General features: G+C 43.7%; 1 protein-coding gene across 3 annotated transcripts in view; it reads right to left on the reverse strand.

Annotated features, from left to right (window-relative positions):
- The window catches only part of ccnd2a (cyclin D2, a), a 203,550-nt gene that overhangs the window by 77,027 nt on the left and 103,390 nt on the right, over positions 1-23,133 (reverse strand). For all 3 annotated transcript variants that reach the window (XM_031823006.1, XM_020481088.2, XM_020481087.2), the window contains one exon: positions 361-412. Coding sequence is in view for 1 of the 3 variants with exons in the window: in XM_020481087.2 (XP_020336676.2) it covers positions 361-412 (52 nt within the window). In the remaining 2 variants the exon portion in view is untranslated. The remainder of the gene's footprint in view (positions 1-360; positions 413-23,133) is intronic.

Consider the following 23,133-nt stretch of genomic DNA (forward strand, 5'->3'; position numbering starts at 1 on the left):
TAGAATGACACACGTGCACTAGAGTATGTGCACACAAAAACACACACACACACACACACTCACACAAACACTACGCAATACTTTATTCTATCCTGTATCATCTACACCTCTCGTATACTACTACAGTCTGGTGTTTAAGGATATTCTATTTCTCAGATGCTCATCAAATTGCCAGAGAGAATCCGCAGATACAGGGAATCTTTCTTATACTTCTTCCTTACAGCGCAACACATTCATCACCCAAAAAGCCCAAGATCTTGCTGTGCTACAATGTCTTCATTGAAAACAGTCGCCTTCCCATGTGAAAGCAGCACCTCAAATGTACAACGTAAACCACAAGAGCTAAGAGTTAAGTCTTACCTGAGATGAGCCACACCCGACCAACCACCATTCCTGACTCGCTCCAACGCTCCTAGAACAACAAACACAAAGACACCATTAAATAAACTGAGTGACTGGACAGCCGTCTTATAAACTCCAAGAAAGTACTGCTCAAACTTAGTTTACTATTCTCAAGACTTTGTACTTGAGGAATCAAATCAATCAGACTGATGACGTTGACTGCATGGAAAGTCCTATTCCTCTGGAACAAAAAACTCTACATGCAACAGATTCAACGATTTTTACTGAGTTACAGTTCATATAAGGAAATCAGTCAATTGGAATAAATTCATTAGGCCCTAATCTATGGATTTCACATGACTAGAGTGGACCTGGGAGGGCATAGGCCCACCCACTGGGGAGCCAGGCCTAGCTAACCAGAAGGAGTTTGTCGCCACAAAAGTTTTTTTAAATTTCAGACAGAAATACTCCTCAGTTATATCAGCTGTCCGGGTGGCTGGTCTCAGATGATCCCGCAGGTAAAGTGGAGGTCCTGGGCTTTATACACCGGGTACCAGTACCGAGTCGATGTGCAGGGGTACGAAGTAATGGAGGTAGATATGTACATATAGATAGAGATAAAGTGACTAGGCAACAGGATACATGTGTGCACAAACTTAGAGAGTAATAAGCTTTTTGTGCATATGGAACATTTCTGGGGTCTTTTATTTCAGCTCATGAAACATGGGACCAACCCTTTACATGTTGCGTTTATATTTTTGTTCAGTATAATTGGAATTCCCCAGTAGTCTACTGATTTTTCAGAGTCATCATACCTGTAAATCCCCTGTGTGGGTGACTGGGAGCTCATGTGTTCACACAATTACACAATCTGGATCTGAAGAACAGTGTTTTAGCCTGTGTAACTGTGATATGGCTGAATGCTCAAACCCAACCCATCTAGTTTACCGTTTTTGAACGAGGCATCGACTTACGCAAGAACAGGGTTGCATTCATTATGCACCAAACGGAAGAAAACGGACACAAACAGGGAGGCTTAACATTCGTTTTCATTTTACATTAGTCCCTATATGAATATGGCCCTGATTAAGGACAAGCCATCATTCTATACGTTTCAAACTGTCCAGATTCTACAATGTTTATTTTAAGAGTCAAAAGACATTCAACTGATGTTACAAGAATGTTCCCAGAACACTTTTCCACTGCGGGGCTGTGCCGTGAATATCACAGTTCCTATTTCATTTCCACTTGCCCAGGGCCCGCTTGATTCCTGGAACCAAGTGAGATATTCAGCCCTGTTTGATACCTGGTACTGACCTCTCGAACCAAGTAGTCCAGGTGGGTGAGGTTACAAATGGACGTACTCAACGATTAGTCTCACGCAAATGACGTCACAGTGTCGCGTATGTTAATCCTCATGCACTCGTCACTGGCGTATTTTTATTTTTTACAAGAGATGGCAAATCTGACATGATGACCCCCCCATCAGCGAAGATCAGCACGGTAATACATAGTTTTTTTTGTTGCCAAACTACTATCTAGCTAGTTACCAACGTCTTTAGCGTAGCTAGCTGTAGCGGGTGAGAGTGAACACTGTACAAGACATGAACCAGAGTTGATAACTTGTCATATAAACATCCATGGAAGGCCAATGCCGTGAACATAGTTACATGTTTGATGTTGGCCGGAGTATCTGACTTTTACAAACAACTCAGAAAGGCTCTTCTGTCAACATTCTTGCAACATCAAAGGAATGCTTTTTGCACCCTGATACAATCAAATCTGAAAGTCAGTTTGAGTGTTTTAGGAACCAATCTCTTGTCATAATCCCACAATGTTCGCACAACCTAAAGAAATATTCTGGGAACCTTTAAAGAACAGATTAAATGTGTTCTGGGAACGTTCTTGCAATATCCGTTGGGTGTGTTTTGCATCCTGAATGAAACATTATGGAATCATCCGCACATCTGGACAGTTTTTGTGTTTTGGGAACAAATCTTTTTGTCCACACAATGTTCACACCATAGTGTTCTTCCCCACAGTGATCAGTTTATCTGGGCCGGCGATTTGATTTATATATTTTTATTTAAGTCAGTTAAGAACAAATTATTATTTACAATGACGGCCTACCGGGGAACAGTGGGTTAACTGCCTTGTTCAGGGGCAGAACAGCAGATTTTTACCAAGTCAGCTCGGGGTTTCGGTTACATTCGGGTTACTGGCCCAATGCTCTAACCACCAGGCTACCTACCGCGATGCCTCAGGTCCTCCAACCAAAACGAGCTAAGCTTACATCTGAAAGTTAATGCCCCCAATCCATCGCAGGAGGAGGAGAGAAGGAGGAAGAGGAGCTTAATTGAACAGTAAGACCAGGTTCACTTCACCTGGAAGGAATGCAAGGAGTGGGAGAGGGGAGGAGGGAAGGAGGGAAGGAGTGACGTATCATGAAAGCCAGTGAGATGTGAAGTTGTCAAAACACATTTATTTTCAAACAAAGTGAATATAAAGTGCGAACACAAAGATCTTCAATAGGCAACGGGCACTAATAGATCCCACAACTTCAAGAGTCAGGAAACATCTAGGATTTAAGTCCCTCCATTGTCCCAGCTCCCTTTTTAAAACGTCTTCTATTATTTAGAAATGTCTTTGAAATCTGAGCACTTGGCAAAGCATTATTGGTTATAAAGCAACTCTCTGTACTTTACAACTCTTTTCAGGGCCGCAGGTTGGGGAACCCTGGACTACAGGGAGGAGGTCAGAGACCTAGCAGTGTAGTGCCAGGACAACAACCTCTCCCTCAACGTCGGTAAGACAAAAGAGCTGATCGTGGACTACAAGGAACACAGGTCGAGAGCATCAAGTTCCTTGGTGTTCATATCACTAAGGTACTATCATTGTCCACACACACCAATGGGCCCTCTGATCCTCCAAAAGTTCTACTGCTGCACCATAGAGTACCACAGTATCAGTCAAATTACCCACAAAACCTAGCGGTCAAAACAGGGAAATGGTTCTAATCGCTTTTCCGCCATTCATTTTCCCCATAGGGTTTTTCAGAAGTTCCGTGGCGTGATGTTTTGATAATCATGTAAATCTCTCTAGGACAAGGTGACTCCCTGCCACCCAGGACCTCTATACCAGGCGGTGTCAGAGGAAAGCCCTAAAAAGATTGTCCAAAGCTCCAGCCACCAAGTCATACAATGTTCTCTCTGCTACCACATGGTAAGCGGTACCAACATACCAAGTCTGGAACCAACAGGGCCCTTAACAGCTTCTACCCCCCAAGACATCAGATGGCTAAATAGTTAACCAATAGCTACCCGGACTACTTAACTATCTACACTGACCCTTTTTGCACTAACTCTTTAGACTCATCACATACGTTGCTGTTTACTATCTATTATGTATCCTGTTGCCTAGTCACTTTATCTCTATCTATATGTACATATCTACCTCAATTACCTTGTACCCCTGCACATCGACTCGGTACTAGTACCCGGTGTATAAAGCCAAGTTATCGTCACGCATTGTGTATTTATTACTTGAGTTATTATTTTACTTTTTTTCTCTCTGCATTGTTGGAAAGGGCCCGTAGGTAAGCATTTCATCGTTAGTCTACACCAGTTGTTTACGAAGCATGTGACAAATACAATTTCATTTTATTTGAACTTCGTTGTTGAGGAAAATGTTTTACTTACTACGACTGTGATATTTTAAGATGAATGCACACACTGTAAGTCACTCTGGACAAGAGTGCCTCCTAAATGACTAAAATGCTGTGAAAAATGCTGTGAACAATGCTGTGAACGATGCTGTGAACGATGCTGTGAACAATGCTGTGAACGATGCTGTGAACGATGCTGTGAACGATGCTGTGAACAATGCTGTGAACGATGCTGTGAACAATGCTGTGAACGATGCTGTGAACGATGCTGTGAACGATGCTGTGAACAATGCTGTGAACGATGCTGTGAACGATGCTGTGAACGATGCTGTGAAGAATGCTGTGAACGATGCTGTGAAAAATGCTGTGAACGATGCTGTGAACGATGCTGTGAACAATGCTGTGAACAATGCTGTGAACGATGCTGTGAATGATGCTGTGAACGATGCTGTGAATGATGCTGTGAACGATGCTGTGAACGATGCTGTGAACAATGCTGTGAACGATGCTGTGAACGATGCTGTGAACAATGCTGTGAACTCATTTTCCCCAATCCCGTTCTCTGGGCTCCTCATCTCTAAACGAAGAGATCAAGACAGCTCTACTTTATCAGGGTGACTGGAATGTCGCTCTCTTCTGTTTTTGGTGTGTGTCTAACGCAATGCCAACATGTTATCCAGGTGGATATCAATAAAGACGGTGTGCTTCAGGTAGAATCCCCCCACCGTTTCTGAAGCCTAATCTCTCTATTGAAGCAGCTGCATTGATTTGTGATTGGTACAAAGGCTGAGTAAACAGCTCGGCCAATACCACCCAAGGAAGGACTGGAAGTGACTCCGCAGTCAAGTGCTTTAGTCTCCTTTAGGATTTGTTTGGAGAAGGGTTTGCTTATCCATTCTATCCATTCAGACCCTGCTAACTGGCTGCATCAGTGGATTAACAGAGTTCTGGATCTCCTCTGGATCTTTGTCTGGGCTTTTTGTTTGTGGCCCAGTTAGAATTTCCCCTGTTTTTGTCTCTCTCCGCTGTTGTCAAGCAGATGTTCTCTCTCTGTGGTCAAGAGACACACACTGAGACACGCACGCTGAGACACACACACTAAGGCAGGCACCCAGCCACTCACGCACGCACGCACGCACCCACCCACCCACACCCACCCACCCACACACCGAGACTGCTTTGATGGCAAAGTTTCAGCTCATCAAGGAGGGTAGTGTAGGGGTAGTAAAAACAAATGGCAGGAGAAAGAGAAAGGTAGAGGAAAGCAGAGGTAGCCACTAAGGACATGCCACATTCCTCTCCTGTTTTTGCAGTCTCTTGTATCCTTTTGTTCTATGAGAGTGAGCGTTGAGCGTTGACATGGGGTGAGATGACCCACATGTTCTGGTCAGTCAGAGAGAGAGAATGAGAGAGACAGAGAGAGAAAGACAGAGAGAGAGAGGGAGAGGGACAGACAGAGAGGGAACGAGGGACAAAGACAGAGAGGGATAGAGAGGGGGGAGGGGGATAGAGAGAGAAAGAGGGTGAGAAAGAAAGTGAGAGAATGGAAAAGAGAGAGAGAGAGAGAGAGAGAGAGAGAGAGAGAGAGAGAGCACTGAGTGGGACGAAAGAGTGGAGGTGTGGAGATCCGATCTGTGGCCCCACAGAGTGCCTGGCCTCCACTAAACCATACAGCCATCAACATCCTTCACAGGCCACTTAGGCTGACACCTGCGCTGACAGCTCCGTCAACTAACTACAGCCCGGAGGGTGGGAACACATGCCGAGACAGGAAGTGGACGGTCAGACAGGTCAGAGGGGGTCACCAGAGGTCAACAAGAGGTCAGCAGATACAGTGTCTAAGAGCATGACACATAGGTGGGCAGGTATTGGAGATGTTTTTACAGGCATCGGGTAGTAACAGGTGGGTTGGGTTCATTTCTCACTCATTCTGTCCATGATTTCACGTACTGTCACACACACATCTATACAAGAGCAGGCAGGTGCAAGGTACCCAGGATGAAAACGCCTCACAGTTAATGAAACGTTCAATGTTTCAATAATGTTTTATTGCATAATGGGACATAGACGCAAGAAGAAATTATACAACGAGCAAAGTGATGATGCTGTATGTGGCTGATATCAGGGGATATCTTTATCTATATATTTCCCGGATATTTTCCCGGATATTTGACATTTGGAGTAGATATGCTCCAGATACGCATGTCCTTAATGTCATATACGGAGCTAGAGTATTATGCTGCATAATGGGAGTTTCTACATGTACCTCTGAAATCTTCCCGCTATTGTATGAGTCCAGGGAGATATCTGGGACGAGATACGGTCAGGACACGCACCCGATGTGCATGCACCCACTTACATATTTGTTGAATATTCTAACTCCGGAAAGGGTATGTGTCAACATGCTGACATATCTAAGTCTTTACACTTATGCTTGAACGTATCCACATATTTTCAGAAATGTATCATATCTGTATTACCTGATAATTTACAAATCTTAATTTCAATAGATATCCTCACATGATATGTGAATTATAGATATTTTTCTATTCATCCCCGTATGTCTGATCAAAAATGGGCAAAGTCCGGCTCATGAAATTATTTGACCCGTTCTGCCGCCAAAACTCATTGTGCTTCTTCATTTGAAGGTGACATATCTGAGCAGACATTGCACCATATTCAGTAGTAGGCTACACAATGGACGGAAAGGTAAACATTGTCATATTTAATCCAAGTTGCTATTTCCAATCTCTGCTATTTCTGTTTAAAAAAATGCAGCATAGCAAATCCAGAGCTCCAATCAGAACACGTTTTCAGGAAATGTGCAAAAAAAAAGTATAATCTTTGCAAAAATGGTTCATTTATTTGACAGAAAATAAAAGTAGCACACCCCTAGGGCTGTGGCGGTAATGGCAGTTTGTCCGCCAGTTATTGTCATGCAAATGACTGCCAGTCTCGCGGTAATTGACCGTTAATTAACATAAACACCTCCAGGCCTCCACGCGTACAAGCCGCTGATGTGTGCCTTTGGAACATCGACATTATAAAAAGTCTAATAAATCCATTTAATATAGACCATCAAAATAAATCCATTATTTTATTTAGGCAGGCCTAAATAAACATTATGATATGAATAAAATGTATTTCAGTAGAACAGAATATGAGTTGGCCTACTGTATGTTATCTGGCTATGCGCCATGCTATAGGCTGTAGGCTAGGTCATTTAGCAGACAAGGTATGCTTATACAGTGCATTCGGAAAGTATTCAGACCCTTTGTCTTTTTCCACACTTTGTTACGTTACAGCCTTATTCTAAAATTGATTAAATAAATAAAAATCCTAATCAATCTACACACAATACCCCACAATGACAAAGCAAAAACAGGTTTTTAGAATGTTTGCAAATTTATAAAATATAAAAACAGATATACCTTATTTACATAAGTATTCAGACCCTTTGCTACGACACTCGAAATTGACCTCAGGCACATCCTGTTTCCATTGATCATCCTTGAGATGTTTCTACAACTTGATTGGAGTCCACCTGTGGTAAATTCAATTGATTCAACATGATTTGGAAAGGCACACACCCGTCTATATAAGATCCAACAGTTGACAGTGCATGTCAGAGCAAAAACCAAGCCATGAGGTTGAAGGAATTGTCCGTAGAGCTCAGAGACAGGATTGTGTCAAAGTACAGACCCTTGGCAGGGCACCCAAACCTTTCTGCAGCATTGAAGGTCCCCAAGAACAAAGTGGACTCCATTATTCTTAAATGGAAGAAGTTTGGAACCACCAAGACTCTTCCTAGAGCTGGCCGCCCAGCCAAACTGAGCAATCAGTGGAGAAGTGCCTTGGTCAGGGAGGTGATCAAGAACCCGAAGGTCACTCTGACAGAGCTCCAGAGTTCCTCTGTGGAGACGAGAGAACCTTCCAGAAGGACGACCATCTCTGCAGCACTCCACCAATCAGGCCTTAATGGTAGAATGGCCAGACGAAAGCAACTCCTCAGTAAAAGGCACATGACAGCCCACTTGGAGTTTGCCAAAAGGCACCTAAAGGGTTTTCAGACCATGAGAAACAAGATTCTCTGGTCTGATGAAACCAAGATTGAACTCTTTGGCCTGAATGCCAAGCATCGCTTCTGGAGGAAACCTGGCACCATCCCTACGGTGAAGCATGGTGGTAGCTGCATCATGCTGTGGGGATGTTTTTCAGAGGCAGGGACTGGGAGACTAGTCAGGATCGAGGAAAAGATGAACGGAGCAAAGTACAGAGAGATCCTTGATGAAAACCTGCTCACCTTCCAATAGGACAATGACCTTAAGCACACTGCCAAGACAACGCAGGAGTGGCTTTGGGAGAAGTCTCTGAATGTCATTGAGTGGCCCAGCCAGAGCCTGAATTGAACCCGATCTAACATCTCTGTAGCGACCTGAAAATAGCTGTGCAGCAACGCTCCCCATCCAACCTGACAAAGCTTGAGACAATCTGCAGAGAAGAATGGGAGAAACTCTCCAAATAAAGGTGTGCCAAGCTTGTACAGTCATACCCAAGAAGACCTGAGGCTGTAATCACTGCCAAAGGTGCTTCAACAAAGTACTGAGTAAAGGGTCTGAATACGTTTTTTTAAATATACATTTGCTACATTTTCTAAAAACCTGTTTTTGCTTTGTCATTATGGGGTACTGTGTGTAGATTGATGAAGGATCAAAAATGATTTCATACATTTTAGAATAAGGCTGTAATGTAACAAAATGTGGAAAAAGAATTCACTGTAAGTCTTGTGCCATTATTTTATATTATATTTTATAGTAAGAAGAATATAATTGAACTTAGCTGAATAAAATACAAAGGAAGCTTTTCCCATTCCCGAGCAAGTGCGCATATGAAGTGGCTATGTCAAGTGTAAAAGTGATTATTTAAACCTATACACTAGATTTAGAGTTGTTTGCCTTCTTTAGTTGTGAATGATACAAACCTTAGAATGTATTCGAAATCAAAACATATATTGTGACTGCATGATGCGATAATAGGCTACGATTATTTGAAAAGACTATTCTCTTTGCTATTATGTAAAAATAGTTTCGATTTAGAATGGCCCATTATCAAATGGGCAGGAACATGAAGAGGGGGGAAAAAGCATATCATTTGTATGTACTAGAAAAGCGAATGAAGGCCGCTTTCCCTCAGTTTGGGTAGGCTAGTCCAGTTTTAGGCTATAAAACTGGAGTAGAATAGAGTAGCAGCTGGGATCCTCCTCTTATTAGTGGCAACCATCAAAACTCTGCTTTCTCACAGGATTGTATATAGAAATCTCAAGAATAATTATTGACCATTTTTTTATGTGTTCAGAGTTTTTTTTAAATTATTATTATTGCTAGGTATAACTGCACTGTTGGGAGCTAGAAACACAAGCATTTCCCTCCACCTGCGATAACATCTGCAAATCTGGGTACGTGACCAATAAACTTTGATTTGATTATTTCACCCCACGCATCAACCACTGTTTGAGGTGCATGCAGCCTCTTGCTGGGTGACAGGTGATATTCCGTCCAAACTGTATGCCATGGGCTCTCCAACCCTGTTCCTGAAGCTACCCAGTGCTTCATTTGGGAAACCAAGTCAAATATTTTCGGGAACATCGATAGTAACATGTTTTCACAACAAAACATATTTCATTAAATTGTTGACAGTCCCGCCCTCTGCGCGATCCAGAAAGTAATGAAGGAGAGAGAGGAGTTGGAAACGCACATTGGTGACATGTTCTGTAGCTAAAGGTCATGTGTCAGCCTATTAATTATGAAAATATATATTTTTAAATGCCCTATTACTAGGCTATTCAACATCAAAATACAAATTCACTATAATTGTAGGCTAACTCTGTAAGAAACCCTGCACAATCAATGAACCAAAAGCATTGCCTAGGCCTATACGTTCTCTCCCAGACTCATGGATAGAAAGTTTGGAGCATAGCATACGGTAACAAGTCAATCCAGTATGCACAATAATACAGTCCACACTCAAAGGCGAACTAGGCTAGAACAATTATGTACCAAAGACATCTTAAATCCTTTTTAAAAAGGGTTTTCTGCCATGTGTAATATATGGTAGGCTATTAGGCTATGTATTGTATAAAGGCACAATCATTATTTTAAATATTTATTTTGGCATGGGCTCATATATAGGTTTATGCGTAATCAAAAGCTCTAATATGCATATGGGGGTTTTGAATTATACATCACCATGGAAAGTGCTCTCCATTTTGTTGTGTTTGGCTTTGAAACAACATCCACAATGACCATGTTTCCACTCAGTATCAACCTGCTCTTGAACTTCTTTCTTCAAATTGATCATCACAGTTAAGTGAGTTATAAAAGCACATACTGTTTTGATGATAAGTGTTTGATGTGATTTTCTATTGCATTTGCATTGATGTCGGAGTGGTTAGAGGGACAATAGAGCCCTGACTACCAGAACATTAGGACCTGACGGAGGGACAACAGAGCCCTAAGTACCAGACCATTAGGACCTGATGGAGGGACAATAGAGCCCTAAGTACCAGGCCATTAGTGACCCAACAGTCATTAGCGAGTTGGATACCAACAACGCATGTCCAGAGTACATAAGAGGAGATTACAGTGAATCAACGATCACGTGGAATTGAACTACCACTCATGACTGCTGATGTGGTGGTAATACCGTCACCGCAACAGCCCTATCCCTGCCTGCCCTGTTTGTTAACATGGACCATACGATGGGTGCAGATTGAATCATCAGTGGCGATCCCTCGCAGTCCAGACCGAACGCGGTGGTAGCGTTGGTCTGTGATCCACTCCAAACTGTCTAAATTATTATTTTAGATATTGCAAGAAAATATAGTTATTTCACATAACCATTCCACAAGGTAGCTACTATACCTGCTTCACTCATGACGAGAAAACAAATTGGAACTAGCTAGTACGACAAGTTGCTATTTCGTTAGCTAGCTAGTTAGCTAACGAATCCTCCTCTGTTCCTCTGGGATGTAGAGGTTAACCCAGGTCCTGCAGTCCCCAGCACCACTCCCAATCCCCAGGCGCTCTCATTTGTTGACTTCTGTAACCATAAAAGCCTTGGTTTCATTCATGTTAACATTAGAAGCACACTCCGCCAACCCTGATGTCCTAACCGTGTCTGAATCATGGCTTAGGAAGGCCATCAAAAATCCTGACATTTCCATCCCTAACTATAACATCTTCCGACAAGATAGAACTGCCAAAGGGGGTGGAGTTGCAATCTACTGCAGAGAAAGCCTGCAGAGTTCTGTCATACTATCCAGGTCTGTGCCCAAACAATTCGAGCTTCTACTCTTAAAAATCCACCTTTCCAGAAACAAGTCTCGCACCGTTGCCGTTTGTTATAGACCCCCTTCAGCCCCCAGTTGATTGCCCCCCATCTATCTTCAGAGTTCGTGCTTAACACCCCGGCCGTCCTACAATCGAAACTAGATGCTCTCAATCTCACACAAATTATTAAAGAACCTACCAGGTACAACTTGCCCTCTAAATGCACTTCTGCTGTCTTCAACCTGGATCTCAGCAATCACTGCCTCATTAACTGTGTGCGTAATGGGTCCGCGGTCAACTAACACCCCTCATCACTGTCAAAAGCTCCCTAAAACACTTCAGAGAGCAGGCCTTTCTAATCGACCTGGCCCGGGTATCCTGGAAGGATATTGATCTCATCCCGTCAGTAGAGGATGCCTGCTTGCTGTTTAAAAGTGCTTTCCTCACCATCTTAAATAAGCATGCCCCATTCAAAAAATTTAGAACTAAGAACAGATATAGCCCTTGGTTCACCCCAGACTTGACTGCCCTTGACCAGCACAAAAACATCCTGTGGCGTTCTGCATTAGCATCAAATAGCCCCTGCGATATGCAACTTTTCAGGGAAGTCAGAAACCAATATACTCAGTCAGTTAGGAAAGCTAAAGATATCTTTTTCAAACAGAAATTTGCATCTTGTAACACTATTTCCAAAAACGTTTTTGGACACTGTAAAGTCCATGGAGAATAAGAGCACCTCCTCCCAGCTGCCCACTGCACTGAGGTTGACACTGTCGATAAATCTACGATAATCGATCATTTCAATAAGCATTTTCTACGGCTGGCCATGCTTTCCACCTGGCTGCCCCTACCCTGGCAAACAGCTCAGCAGCCCCCGCTTCTCCTTCACCCAAATCCAGAGAGCTGATGTTCTGAAAGAGCTGCAAAAATCTGGATCCCTACAAATCAGCTGGGCTAGACAATCTAGACCCGCTTTCTCTAAAATTATCCACCGAAATTGTTGCAACCCCTATTACTAGCCTGTTCAACCTCTCTTTTGTATCGTCTGAGATCAAAAATATTGGAAAGCTGCCGCGGTCATCCCCTTTGAAGGCACTCTAGACCCACACTGTTATAGACCTATATCCTTCCTGCCCTGCCTTTCTAAAATCTTCAAAAGCCAAGTTAAAATACAGATCATTGACCATTTCGAATCCTACCGTACCTTCTCCACTATACAATCTGGTTTCCGAGCTGGTCATGGGTGCACCTCAGCCATGTTCAAGGTCCTAAACGATATCATAACCACCATCAATAAAAGACAGTACTGTGCAGCCGTCTTCATCGACCTGGCCAAGGCTTTCAACTCGGTCAATCACCGCAATCTTATCGGCAGACTCAATAGCCTTGGTTTCTCAAATGACTGCCTCGCCTGGTTCACCAACTACTTCTCAGATAGAGTTCAGTGTGTTAATTCAGAGGGCCTGTTGTCCGGACCTCTGGCAGTCTATGGGGGTGCCACAGGGTTCAATTCTCGGGACAACTATTTTATCTGTATATATCAATGATGTCGCTCTTGCTGCTAGTGATTCTCTGATCCACCTCTACGCAGACGACACCATTCTGTATACATCTGGCCCTTCTTTGGACACTATGTTAACAAACCTCCAAACGAGATTCAATGCCATACAACACTCCTTCCATGGCCTCCAACTGTTTTTAAATGCTAGTAAAACTAAATAGCGATTATCCTTCACTCATGCTGCCATACATAAGCTTGTAAAACTGACTATCCTACCGATCCTTGACATCCGGCGATGTCATTTACAAAATAGCCTCCAACACTCTACTCAGCAAACTGGATGTAGTCTATCACAGTGCCATCTGTTTTGTCACCAAAGCCCCATATACTACCCACCACTGCGACTTGTATGCTCTCATGGGCTGGCCCTCAATACATATTCGTCGCCAAACCCACTGGCTCCAGGTCATCTATAGGTTTTTGCCATGTAAAGCCCCGCCTTATCGCAGCTCACTGATCACCATAGAAACACCCACCCGTAGCACATGCTCCAGCAGGTATATTTTACTGGTCATCCCCAAAGCCAACACTTACTTTGGCCACCTTCCCTTCCAGTTCTCTGCTGCAAATGACTGGAATGAATTGCAAAAAAATCACTGAAGTTGGAGTCGTATATCTCGCTCTCTAACTTTAAGCATCAGCTGTCAGAGAAGCTTACCGATCACTGTACCTGTCCACAGCCAATCTGTAAATAGCACACCCAACTACCTCATCCCCATATTGCTATTTATCCTCTTGCTCTTTTGCACCCCAGTATCTCTACTTGCACATCATCTGCACATCTATCACGTCAGTTTTAATGCTAAATTGCAATTATATTTGCTTATATGGCCTATTTATTGCCTTACCTGCCTACTCTTCTCCATTTGCACACACTGTACATAGATTTCTCTATTGTGTTCTTTTTAAAAATGTAATAATTTTAAACATTTTACCCCCTTTTCTCCCCAATTTCGTGGTATCCAATTGTTAGTAGTTACTATCTTGTCTCATCGCTACAACTCCTTTTATTGTGGCCTTTTATTGTCCCCGGCACAAGGTGCACCTGTGTAATGACCATGCTGTTTAATCAGCATACATTGAGTATGCTGTAATAGAAATAAGGCCATGTTCATTAAAAAAAAGTGTCCTCCATAATCTTAAACGTCACCGACCGCCACTGCACACACAGGCATGCACCCACACATGTCCAATTTGTGTAGGCACTCTCACTGCCACAAAAACCCATACCTGCACACCCAAACACAGACACACACACATACACACAGGAGATACGCAAGCATACACACATATAAATTAAAACACACGCACAAACACGCAGACAGACACATTACCAATTATAAGAACAAACGTGAGCCCACACACACACACACAATATTTATAGAGCATTCAAGCTCTCGCGCCGACAAGAGAAGTAAGCTACCTAGCCAAGTCTAGGGGCACATTCTTGCTGTCTCCTCACTCAGTGCTAGCACAGCAAGTGGCTTTGTGCCTCCCTCGCCGACTGCTCCTTTTAAGAGTGCTTAATGGGTCAAACACAATGCACTTTGTGTTACAGAGCAGTGAACCTCCTATGAGGGGAGCTGCCATGTCACCAGGGTTCAGGTGGAGGGGTCTGAAGGGAGACCCATGATGGGTTGGAGTAATTGGCGACAGGCAGGGTTGGGTAGGTTCCTTTCTAAATGTACTCCGATACAGTTACTAGTTACCTGTCCAAAATTGTAATCAGTAAGGTAACTTGTGGATTACCCAAACTCAATCCGATTAGTTACCATTGGATACTTACCCCTTGAAGGACAATTCCACCCATATTTGGTATTTGTTTCATTCATCCATTGTTGACATAGTCCCAAGTTAAGATACGTAACTTTCAAAATACAGAAATCATCCATTTTGCATCATATGATGCAAAACGGCACATCATATAATGCATCATACAGGGATGATTTCTGTATATTGAAAGTTACATGTCTTGAAAACTTGACTACTGACAAGCAAAGCTGTTGGTACTATGTCAACAAGGGACCAATGAAACAAATACCAAAATATTGTTTTTGAGTGGAGTTTTCCTTTAAGAGGCATTAGAAGAAGACAAAAAGTATCTTTCAAATGCATTTGGTGTGTCATCAGTGGTCTCTGACTTGTGGTCCAACTCAATCAGGTGTATATCACTGAGAAAGCAGAAAGTTGTCATAAAGTAATCCAATAAGTAATCATCTTGTTTTTCCAAAAGTATCTGTAATCTGATTAAAATTATTTTTGCTGGTAACGTAACTGATTTCAGAAAAAATAAAACTACGGATGACACGTAACTGATTACTCCCCAACCCTGCCGAAAGGGCAGGTCTCCTCTGACTGGGGCCACACAGAGTCAGGGGCCACACAGAACCTCTAAGCCCCGGCTGCTATTCACTCAGAGCAAATGGAAGATGTGGCGGGAGAGTACAGGGCTCAATCACAAAGTCAAACACTCCACACACACATGAAAGAGGCATTGTAAGTTCAGGCCCCACCACCACCCCTGAGCCAACGCTCAGTCCAGCACCACATAGCATGTCTTGGCCTCCCCTCCCCTCCTCTCCTCTGTCCCCCCTCCTCTCCACCCCCAACTGCAGGCAGTCCAGGAGACTCTCTCCCCCGCTTTCTCACCAGCCCTGAACCCTCTGAACAGCCCTGGACTCTGGGCCCCAGCACACAGGGCCCCAGGCAGCACACTGAGGGTCACCAAGTACGGAAATGTCCAACAGTGGGGAACAGCTGCATGGGCTGGCCTGGACTGGGCCCAGCCACCTCTCAGCCACAAAGGGCTGTTTGTGCCCCGACTGGGTGGAACATAAAACACAAGAGATAAGCTGAGTGACAGTGTTTGCCAGGGCCAGTGGGCCTCCACAAACAGGAACTGAGTGCAAGTGGCTGACACACACACATGGCAGGGTCACTGAGGGGTGCAAACAGGCTCCCAAAAAGGAGTTGCACTCCTGTCTTTGTCTGGGGATTCCAGTGGGAGTCCCCTGAAAGGGGTCAGAGGTGGTGGTGTGGAGTATGAGTTAGGGTATGATTTGGGGTGCATGGGGTGTGAGGAGGAGTATGAGTTAGGGTATGATTAGGGGGAAGGGGGTGGGAGGAATAGTATGAGTTAGGGTATGATTTGGGGGGTGGGGGGGGTGTGAGGAGGAGTATGAGTTAGGGTATGATTTGGGGGGTAGGAGTGTGAGGAGAAGTATGAGTTAGGGTATGATTTGGGGGGCATGGGGTGTGAGGAGGAGTATGAGTTAGGGTATGATCTGGGAGGCAGGGGGGGTGTGAGGAGGAGTATGAGTTAGGGTATGATTTGGGGGGTAGGGGGTGTGTGAGGAGGAGTATGAGTTAGGGTATAATTTGGGGGGGTAGGGGGTGTGTGAAGAGGAGTAGGAGTTAGGGTATGATTTGGGGGGGTAGGGGATGTGTGAAGAGGAGTATGAGTTAGGGTATGATTTGGGGGGGTAGGGGATGTGTGAAGAGGAGTATGAGTTAGGGTATGATTTGGGGGTAGGGGGTGTGAGGAGGAGTATGAGTTAGGGTATGATTTGGGGGGTAGGGGGGGTGTGAGGAGGAGTATGAGTTAGGGTATGATTTGGGGGGTAGGGGGTGTGTGAAGAGGAGTATGAGTTAAGGTATGATTTGGGGGTAGGGGGGGTGTGAAGAGGAGTATGAGTTAGGGTATGATTTGGGGGTAGGGGGTGTGAGGAGGTGTAAAAGGAGGTGAGAAAAGCTGTCCTTTAAGTTCCTAAAAAGTCACTAATTCTACCACAAGACTAAATGAGTTAGTGTCACTCTCTGGCAGCCATGTTTGTCACTCTTCATAGTGTTGAGTCATGCTCAGTCGCTCATCACACACAACCATGACACAGCACTGGCTGTGTATCCAGGCAGCCCTGGCTCAAGGTCCAACCAGGGGGGATGGGGGGAGGATCTCCCCAGAACGTGACTGCTCACTTTGTCCTTATCTCTGCCCTTCTTTCCCACCCTATCTATCTCACTATCCCCCTCTCGCTCCACCTTTGGTTCAATCTTTTTCTTGCTCTCTGTAAATACCACATTGTGTGCATGACACATTCATAAAAGTCGGATCCTCCATATTCTTCCGGGGCTGATTGAGTGAATCAACTCCGCAACCTTTTCTGTTTTCAATATTTATGTCCATTACGTCAACAGGGTGTGCGTCTCTGAGGCCCGACTAGAGTCCTGCAGATTAAATGGAGCATCACATGCAGTTTATTTGAATAATTTCAGCTGTCTGTGCAGCTGTGGGCCATTGATAACCCTAACCAACCCCCCCCCCCCCCCCCCCCCCCCCCCCCCTCTGCTCACCCCCACCGACCCGGAACTGACCCCCTCTGCAGGGCGCCACACACAACCCTACCACTAGATAGATACAGAGCTCCAACATGACTGAAGGCGCTCACCAAACAAACAAAGGGACACACACACACACACACACACACACAAATTCCAATATGAGAGCCAAAGTGTCAAGCAGATGTGACAACCGGACCTTTAAACATCGGTCTATGCAAATGAGAGGAGAACACTATGTTATGAAACACCTGGCACCTGTTCCCTAGTGGGGACACTTCCACAGCATGGTCCTGCAGCATTACAAATGTACATTGTCTTGAATGTCTACTTCCACAATCAGACATATCAGTCAGCAGACCATACACAGTTCTGAGGCTTCTCAAAACACAGTGTTCTTATTTGTCTGTATCTATTCTAATGCTCCAATAAAGGGTCAACATGACTAGGGCAACCATGCGTAAACTATTATGGAAGAAATCCTACCATCATAAGTTTGTTATATTAATCAGCATCGGCTGTCAGTAACCGAAATTGTCAACCGAAGATATGGATCCACAAATTGCAATATGTATAATTCCATAAGTGACCTATTATAAGGGGTTATATATGGAAGCAAAGGCAGTCTCCAGTCCGGATGTTGAAATCATGTGATACACCGTAGGCCTGTACAAACAATGAGATTGAGTGAAATTGCTTTGTATAGGACTCTAAAGCAGAGAAATGGGTCTGTGACACTAATGAATGGAATTGAGGTTGGGTCATACTTGTACTTTCAGATTCCACTCATTCATGTTCGGTAGAAAGTAGAACTTTAAAATAGGGGAAGTTGAACAAAAAAAATGGAATGCACCACTGATCTGTTCCCTAAAGTCCACTTTTAGAACACAGACCTTAATGTTTGAGCCTAAATGTCATCACTAATGGAGAGATTCTGGGCTGGAGGGGTAGTTGAATAAAAAACGAGTTTCCCTTATAATACCAAGGCGGATTAACACACTGGGACAAAGCAACATTCTCCAAATGACTTTCTGATTAAAGCCAACTCAGACGTCACCTATCTGTGTCTTAAAATTCCACTGGTTCCCTGGTTCTATTTTTCTCGCAGTTTAGCCCAAAAAAGCCTGTGATTAGTCTGAGTGGAATGTCCTTGCAAAAGAACTCAGCTCCACTCCAGCCATGCTGCCTTCACTCAGGGAGATCTGACTAAACTTTAACTGTTGTCAGGCAAAGAAAATAGCGCAAATGACAGTAGGAGTCAATCCCATGTGATTGGTTGATCTTTGCCATGTTAGGGAAATATGTTGGGATCAGTGCCACTCACAGCTGATGGACAATTTATAGTAATTGAGAAAAGGAAAGGTAAATTATATAATTGATTGATTGAACTCTGTCCAGTTTTGGGCTTGTTTGTGGATTATGATACAGTAATGAGGGACCATCCCCCAGTAATGAAGGCGATGCTGGAATAGTGGCTATCACTGAGGAAGTTGGGAAGTAATGAATACTGTAGGTACTGTAGCTACTGTACTCTGTCTGATTCCATTGCAACACAGTCAACAACAAAACTGATGTAGAGTTATGACCATGGTGCACTATTCTGATTCAAAAACAATGTGTGGGCTATGGGTGAACCAGACCTGGGCTTGAGACGAGATCTCCTCTGGCACCCAGGATCCTTGAATTCAAAGTTCCATTAACCAGCTCTGCAAACTTGATCATGTCAAAATCCGTTCGGTACTCACCAAAATATGGAGTTTTGCAGAGTAACTATCATAATTACTGCCATTCCGCACGGTATGAACTTCTAAAAAAGGTCTAAATATAAATGAAATCAATGATCTTTCGGGATACTGTACTGCTGCTGGATCAGCCGACCTGAATGTGGCAGTAATGAGGGATTTTGTTGAAAATGCCCGAAGGTGGATTTGGCACACACGCACTTGGTCAAAAACAATACTTCTAAATTCGACCTTTTCCGGAAGTACATATCGTGCATAACGGCAGTAATGATGACAGTTGATCTGCGAGACTCCATATTTTGACTATATAACGTTTGCAGAGCTGGTTAATGGGACTTTGAATTGAAGGATCAATAGCTGAAAAACAATGATGTTGTTATAGTTACGATACATCATGCCACTCCCCTGTTCTAGCACACAGGATGTCTTCAGTGACACTGTCTCAGATTAGAAGGAAATTAAAAAGGTGAGGACTCTGTCATGAGGAGAAGTGTGAGCTACACCGTTGCCCCACGCCCTGCCCCTCCCCTGTCCCTGCCCCTGCACAGGTCTGTGTATCTGCGCTGTAGTGCAGTATCTACTTCCTAACTCAGCAAACAAGAGCAGCTCTGCTCCTCTGTCTATCTGTGTCTGTCCAGGCAACCCTGGCAGCGTTCAATAGAGTCTGCAGTCAGGCTACAGCTCATTGGACAGGGCTCTCCCCTGCATCTGCCTTGCTTGCGCCCTCTATGGGAAACTGGGGTTAGAGGAGGCTGCTGTTGGACCCTGCTTTACCACCAGTGGCAGCAGCTGCAGCAGAAGTGCTGGTTCTTCAAACAGCTGCTCTGCTATAGTACTCCTATACCTCTCGACATAATCACACAGGAGTTCAGTTACATTCCTATTCATGAATTCAGTCATATAAAAAGTGTAGATTTAGGGGTGTTTATGATATAGCCTAGATATCATTCATGATATACAGCAGATACATGCACGTCTATGACGTGTAAAATGATTGTAAATGGTTTGTGATCAATGCCACTTTATTTACTCATATGTCAAATAAGCAAACCATGGGGTTTACTGACACGATTCAAACCATAACTTCTCTTTTTTTTTGTTTTACAAATGTCATCTTCCTCATCATAACCATTGAACACAAGAGTATGCGGTATAGAGCCTGCTGAGTGCGTGTCTGTGCATGTGCCACTTCTGAGCTATGCTTCACCACAGAGCCACCGATAAACAAGGCTTAGAATAAAAACAAAAAGCAGTGTGTCCCGGATGTTCTCATGTTAAGAGTGCGAGTAGTAATGTGCTCAGTAAATGAGACATATAATGATTGTATATGGCAGAAGGAAAAGGGAACGGGGTTGTTAGGCATTAAATATTAAATACGTAGGCCACCAAATGAAACACTAGGGTTCGCAACAGCGATTTTATTCAAATGACTGAATAGGCAAACACGTTTAGGCGGGGGACAGCAGTCCTTGGTGGGGCGCTTTCTAGGTTTGACTAGAGGAAACGCTTTCTCTACATTACACTATATAACGTACATGTCTTGGTTGCTGTCATGTCATTCAAGTGTTTCCACTATTCATCCATTTCAGTGAAAAATATGTTTGCCTCACCATTTTTATACTGTTAGGCTCCACATATCTATCTCATCTCTCCAGAAGTACAGCGACATGCAAATACTGCCTCTACTTCATTCGAATAGCAAACCGTGAATTGAAAATTATTTTAAAAACATGAAAATTACATTCCATGTCATAACACCTTTCTGACCTAAATGAATTGACAACTAACCTTATGAGGGGATAAATACAGCCCCATAGGTGGGGAAAGTCACAAAATGACTCTCTTCACATGAAATAGCTCATAGTGAAACCTCATCTTTCTGGTAATGTCATTTTATAAGCATAATGTACATTCAATGGAAAATAAGAAGAACAGTCTTTCAGCCTGCAGACAGTGTAGGTTCAAAATCAGAGTGTTGGATCAATCATGGTATTTAGGCAAGTATTTATAGCTTGGTGAGAGATAGATCTGGAGAGAGTCTAAAATGGTTTTAACATTCCCTTGTTATTACCAGTAATAACCTTGAAGATGAACTATGAGTCCTGACAAAAAGAGAAATAAAACAAAATAAAGGTTTTACAATATGATAAATAACAGAATATGATAAAATACAGAGCACACAATCTGGCTTTCATACAGTAGCTGTCAATACTTCGATTACGATGGCAGACTGATCTTTGAGATGACAGAAATCACACAATTGAGTCTTCAATATAGGACATGGAAATCACAAGGCTCATATCTCGATCTCTTTTATCGCTCTCCGTCGCATGAAAACCAGGTCACTTGGTCTGTCATCCCAACCTCTCTGACTGTCTGATATAGCCCTCACTGCCAGTATCCCCTTTAAATCCCCCTCATGCTCTCCACCGCTAATAATAATTCTCACATGACAGGCAGAGCAGTGTGCTAGTATGGTGGAGAGATGGATGGTGGTGGTGGGGCTGGAGGAGGTTGGGGCTGTGTCCTCTCTCTCCTCTGCCCCCCGGACAGGGCTCAGTGTTTGGCCGGGGCCAGCTAGGCCAGATAAAGATGACGGCCAGTCTAATCTTATCAGCGGCAGCGTTGGTGTTATTTCCGCTGGCACCCTGTAACACTGCTGTTTGCTCAGGAATGGCCACTCCACTACCGACACGGCTGGGGGGCCACTTATCAGTGTGAATAAAGTGCTTCAAAACGAGAACGTGACCACCCGGCTGGCCGGTTACCTCCATGAAAAACATGACAAGTCCTTGCCAGGGTGGCAGCCTGGCAGCATGGAATGCATCACTAGAGTTTGACGTTTCTGTAAAACAGTACAGTACATAGATTACACACAGGTAAAGAACTGAAGTGTAGATAGAGGGACTGCTTATAGTTTATAGTCATTTCCTTTCTGTCTCAGAACTACTGTGTCCAAGACCCAGCAACTATGATCCAAATGTGTCTGTGCCAATGTTTGTGTTGCTTCACAGTCCCCGCTGTTCCATAAGTTTTTTTTAAATCTCTGTTTTTTCAAATATCATTTTACTGCTTGCATCAGATACTTGATGTGGAATAAAGTTCCATGTAGTCATGCCTCTATATAGTATTGTGCGCCTCCCATAGCCTGTTCTGGACTTGGGGACTGTGAAGAGACCTCTTGTGGCATGTCTTGCGGGGTATGCATGGGTGTAGGAGCTATACAGACAGCTGTACAGACAAAACAGACAGCTCGGTGTATTCAACCTCTCACAAATACAAGTAGTGATGAAGTCAATCTCTCCTCCACTTTGAGCCAGGAGAGATTCTCTCCTCCACTTTGAGTCAGGAGAGACTGACATGCATATTATTAATGTTAGCTCTCTGTGTACATCCAAGGGCCAGCCATGCTGCCCTATTCTAAGCCAATTGCAATTGTCACTTTTTGTGGCACCTGACCACCCGACTGAACAGTAGTCCAGGTGCAACAAAACTAGGGCCTGTAGGACCTGCCTTGTTGATAGTGCTGTTAAGAAGGTAGAGCAGCGCTTTACCAGCTAATGACCCAGCTAATGACCTATTGGCGAATGTACAATCACTGAATAAAAAACTGGATGAGCTCCATCCTATCAATGAGACTTGAAGAACTGTAACATGCTATGATTCCCGGAGTCGTGGCTGAACAACAACATGGATAATATACATTTAGCTGATTTTTCTATGCATCGTCAAGACAGTATGGCAGCATTGTTAACAACAGCTGGTGCGCAATCTCTAATATTAAGGAAGTCTCAAGGTTCTGCACGCCTGAGTTAGAATACCTCATGGTAAGCAGTAGATCATACGATTTACCAAGAGAGTTTTCATCTATATTTTTTGTAGCTGTCTATTTATCAACGCAAACCGATGCTGGCACTAAGATCGCACTCAATGAGCTGAATAGGGCCATAAGCATACAAGAAAATGCTCGGCGCTCCTAGTGGCCGGTGATTTTAATGCAGGGAACTGAAATCCGTTTTACCTCATTTCTACCAGCATGTCACTTGTGCAACTAGAGGAGACAAAACTCTAGATTACCTTAGTCCACACACAGAAACGCATACAAAGCTCTCCCTCCCCCTCCTTTTAGCAAATCTAACCATAACTCTATCCTCCTGATTC

The sequence above is a fragment of the Oncorhynchus kisutch genome, linkage group LG4, assembly GCF_002021735.2.
Source record: "Oncorhynchus kisutch isolate 150728-3 linkage group LG4, Okis_V2, whole genome shotgun sequence".
Lineage (NCBI taxonomy): Eukaryota > Metazoa > Chordata > Actinopteri > Salmoniformes > Salmonidae > Oncorhynchus > Oncorhynchus kisutch.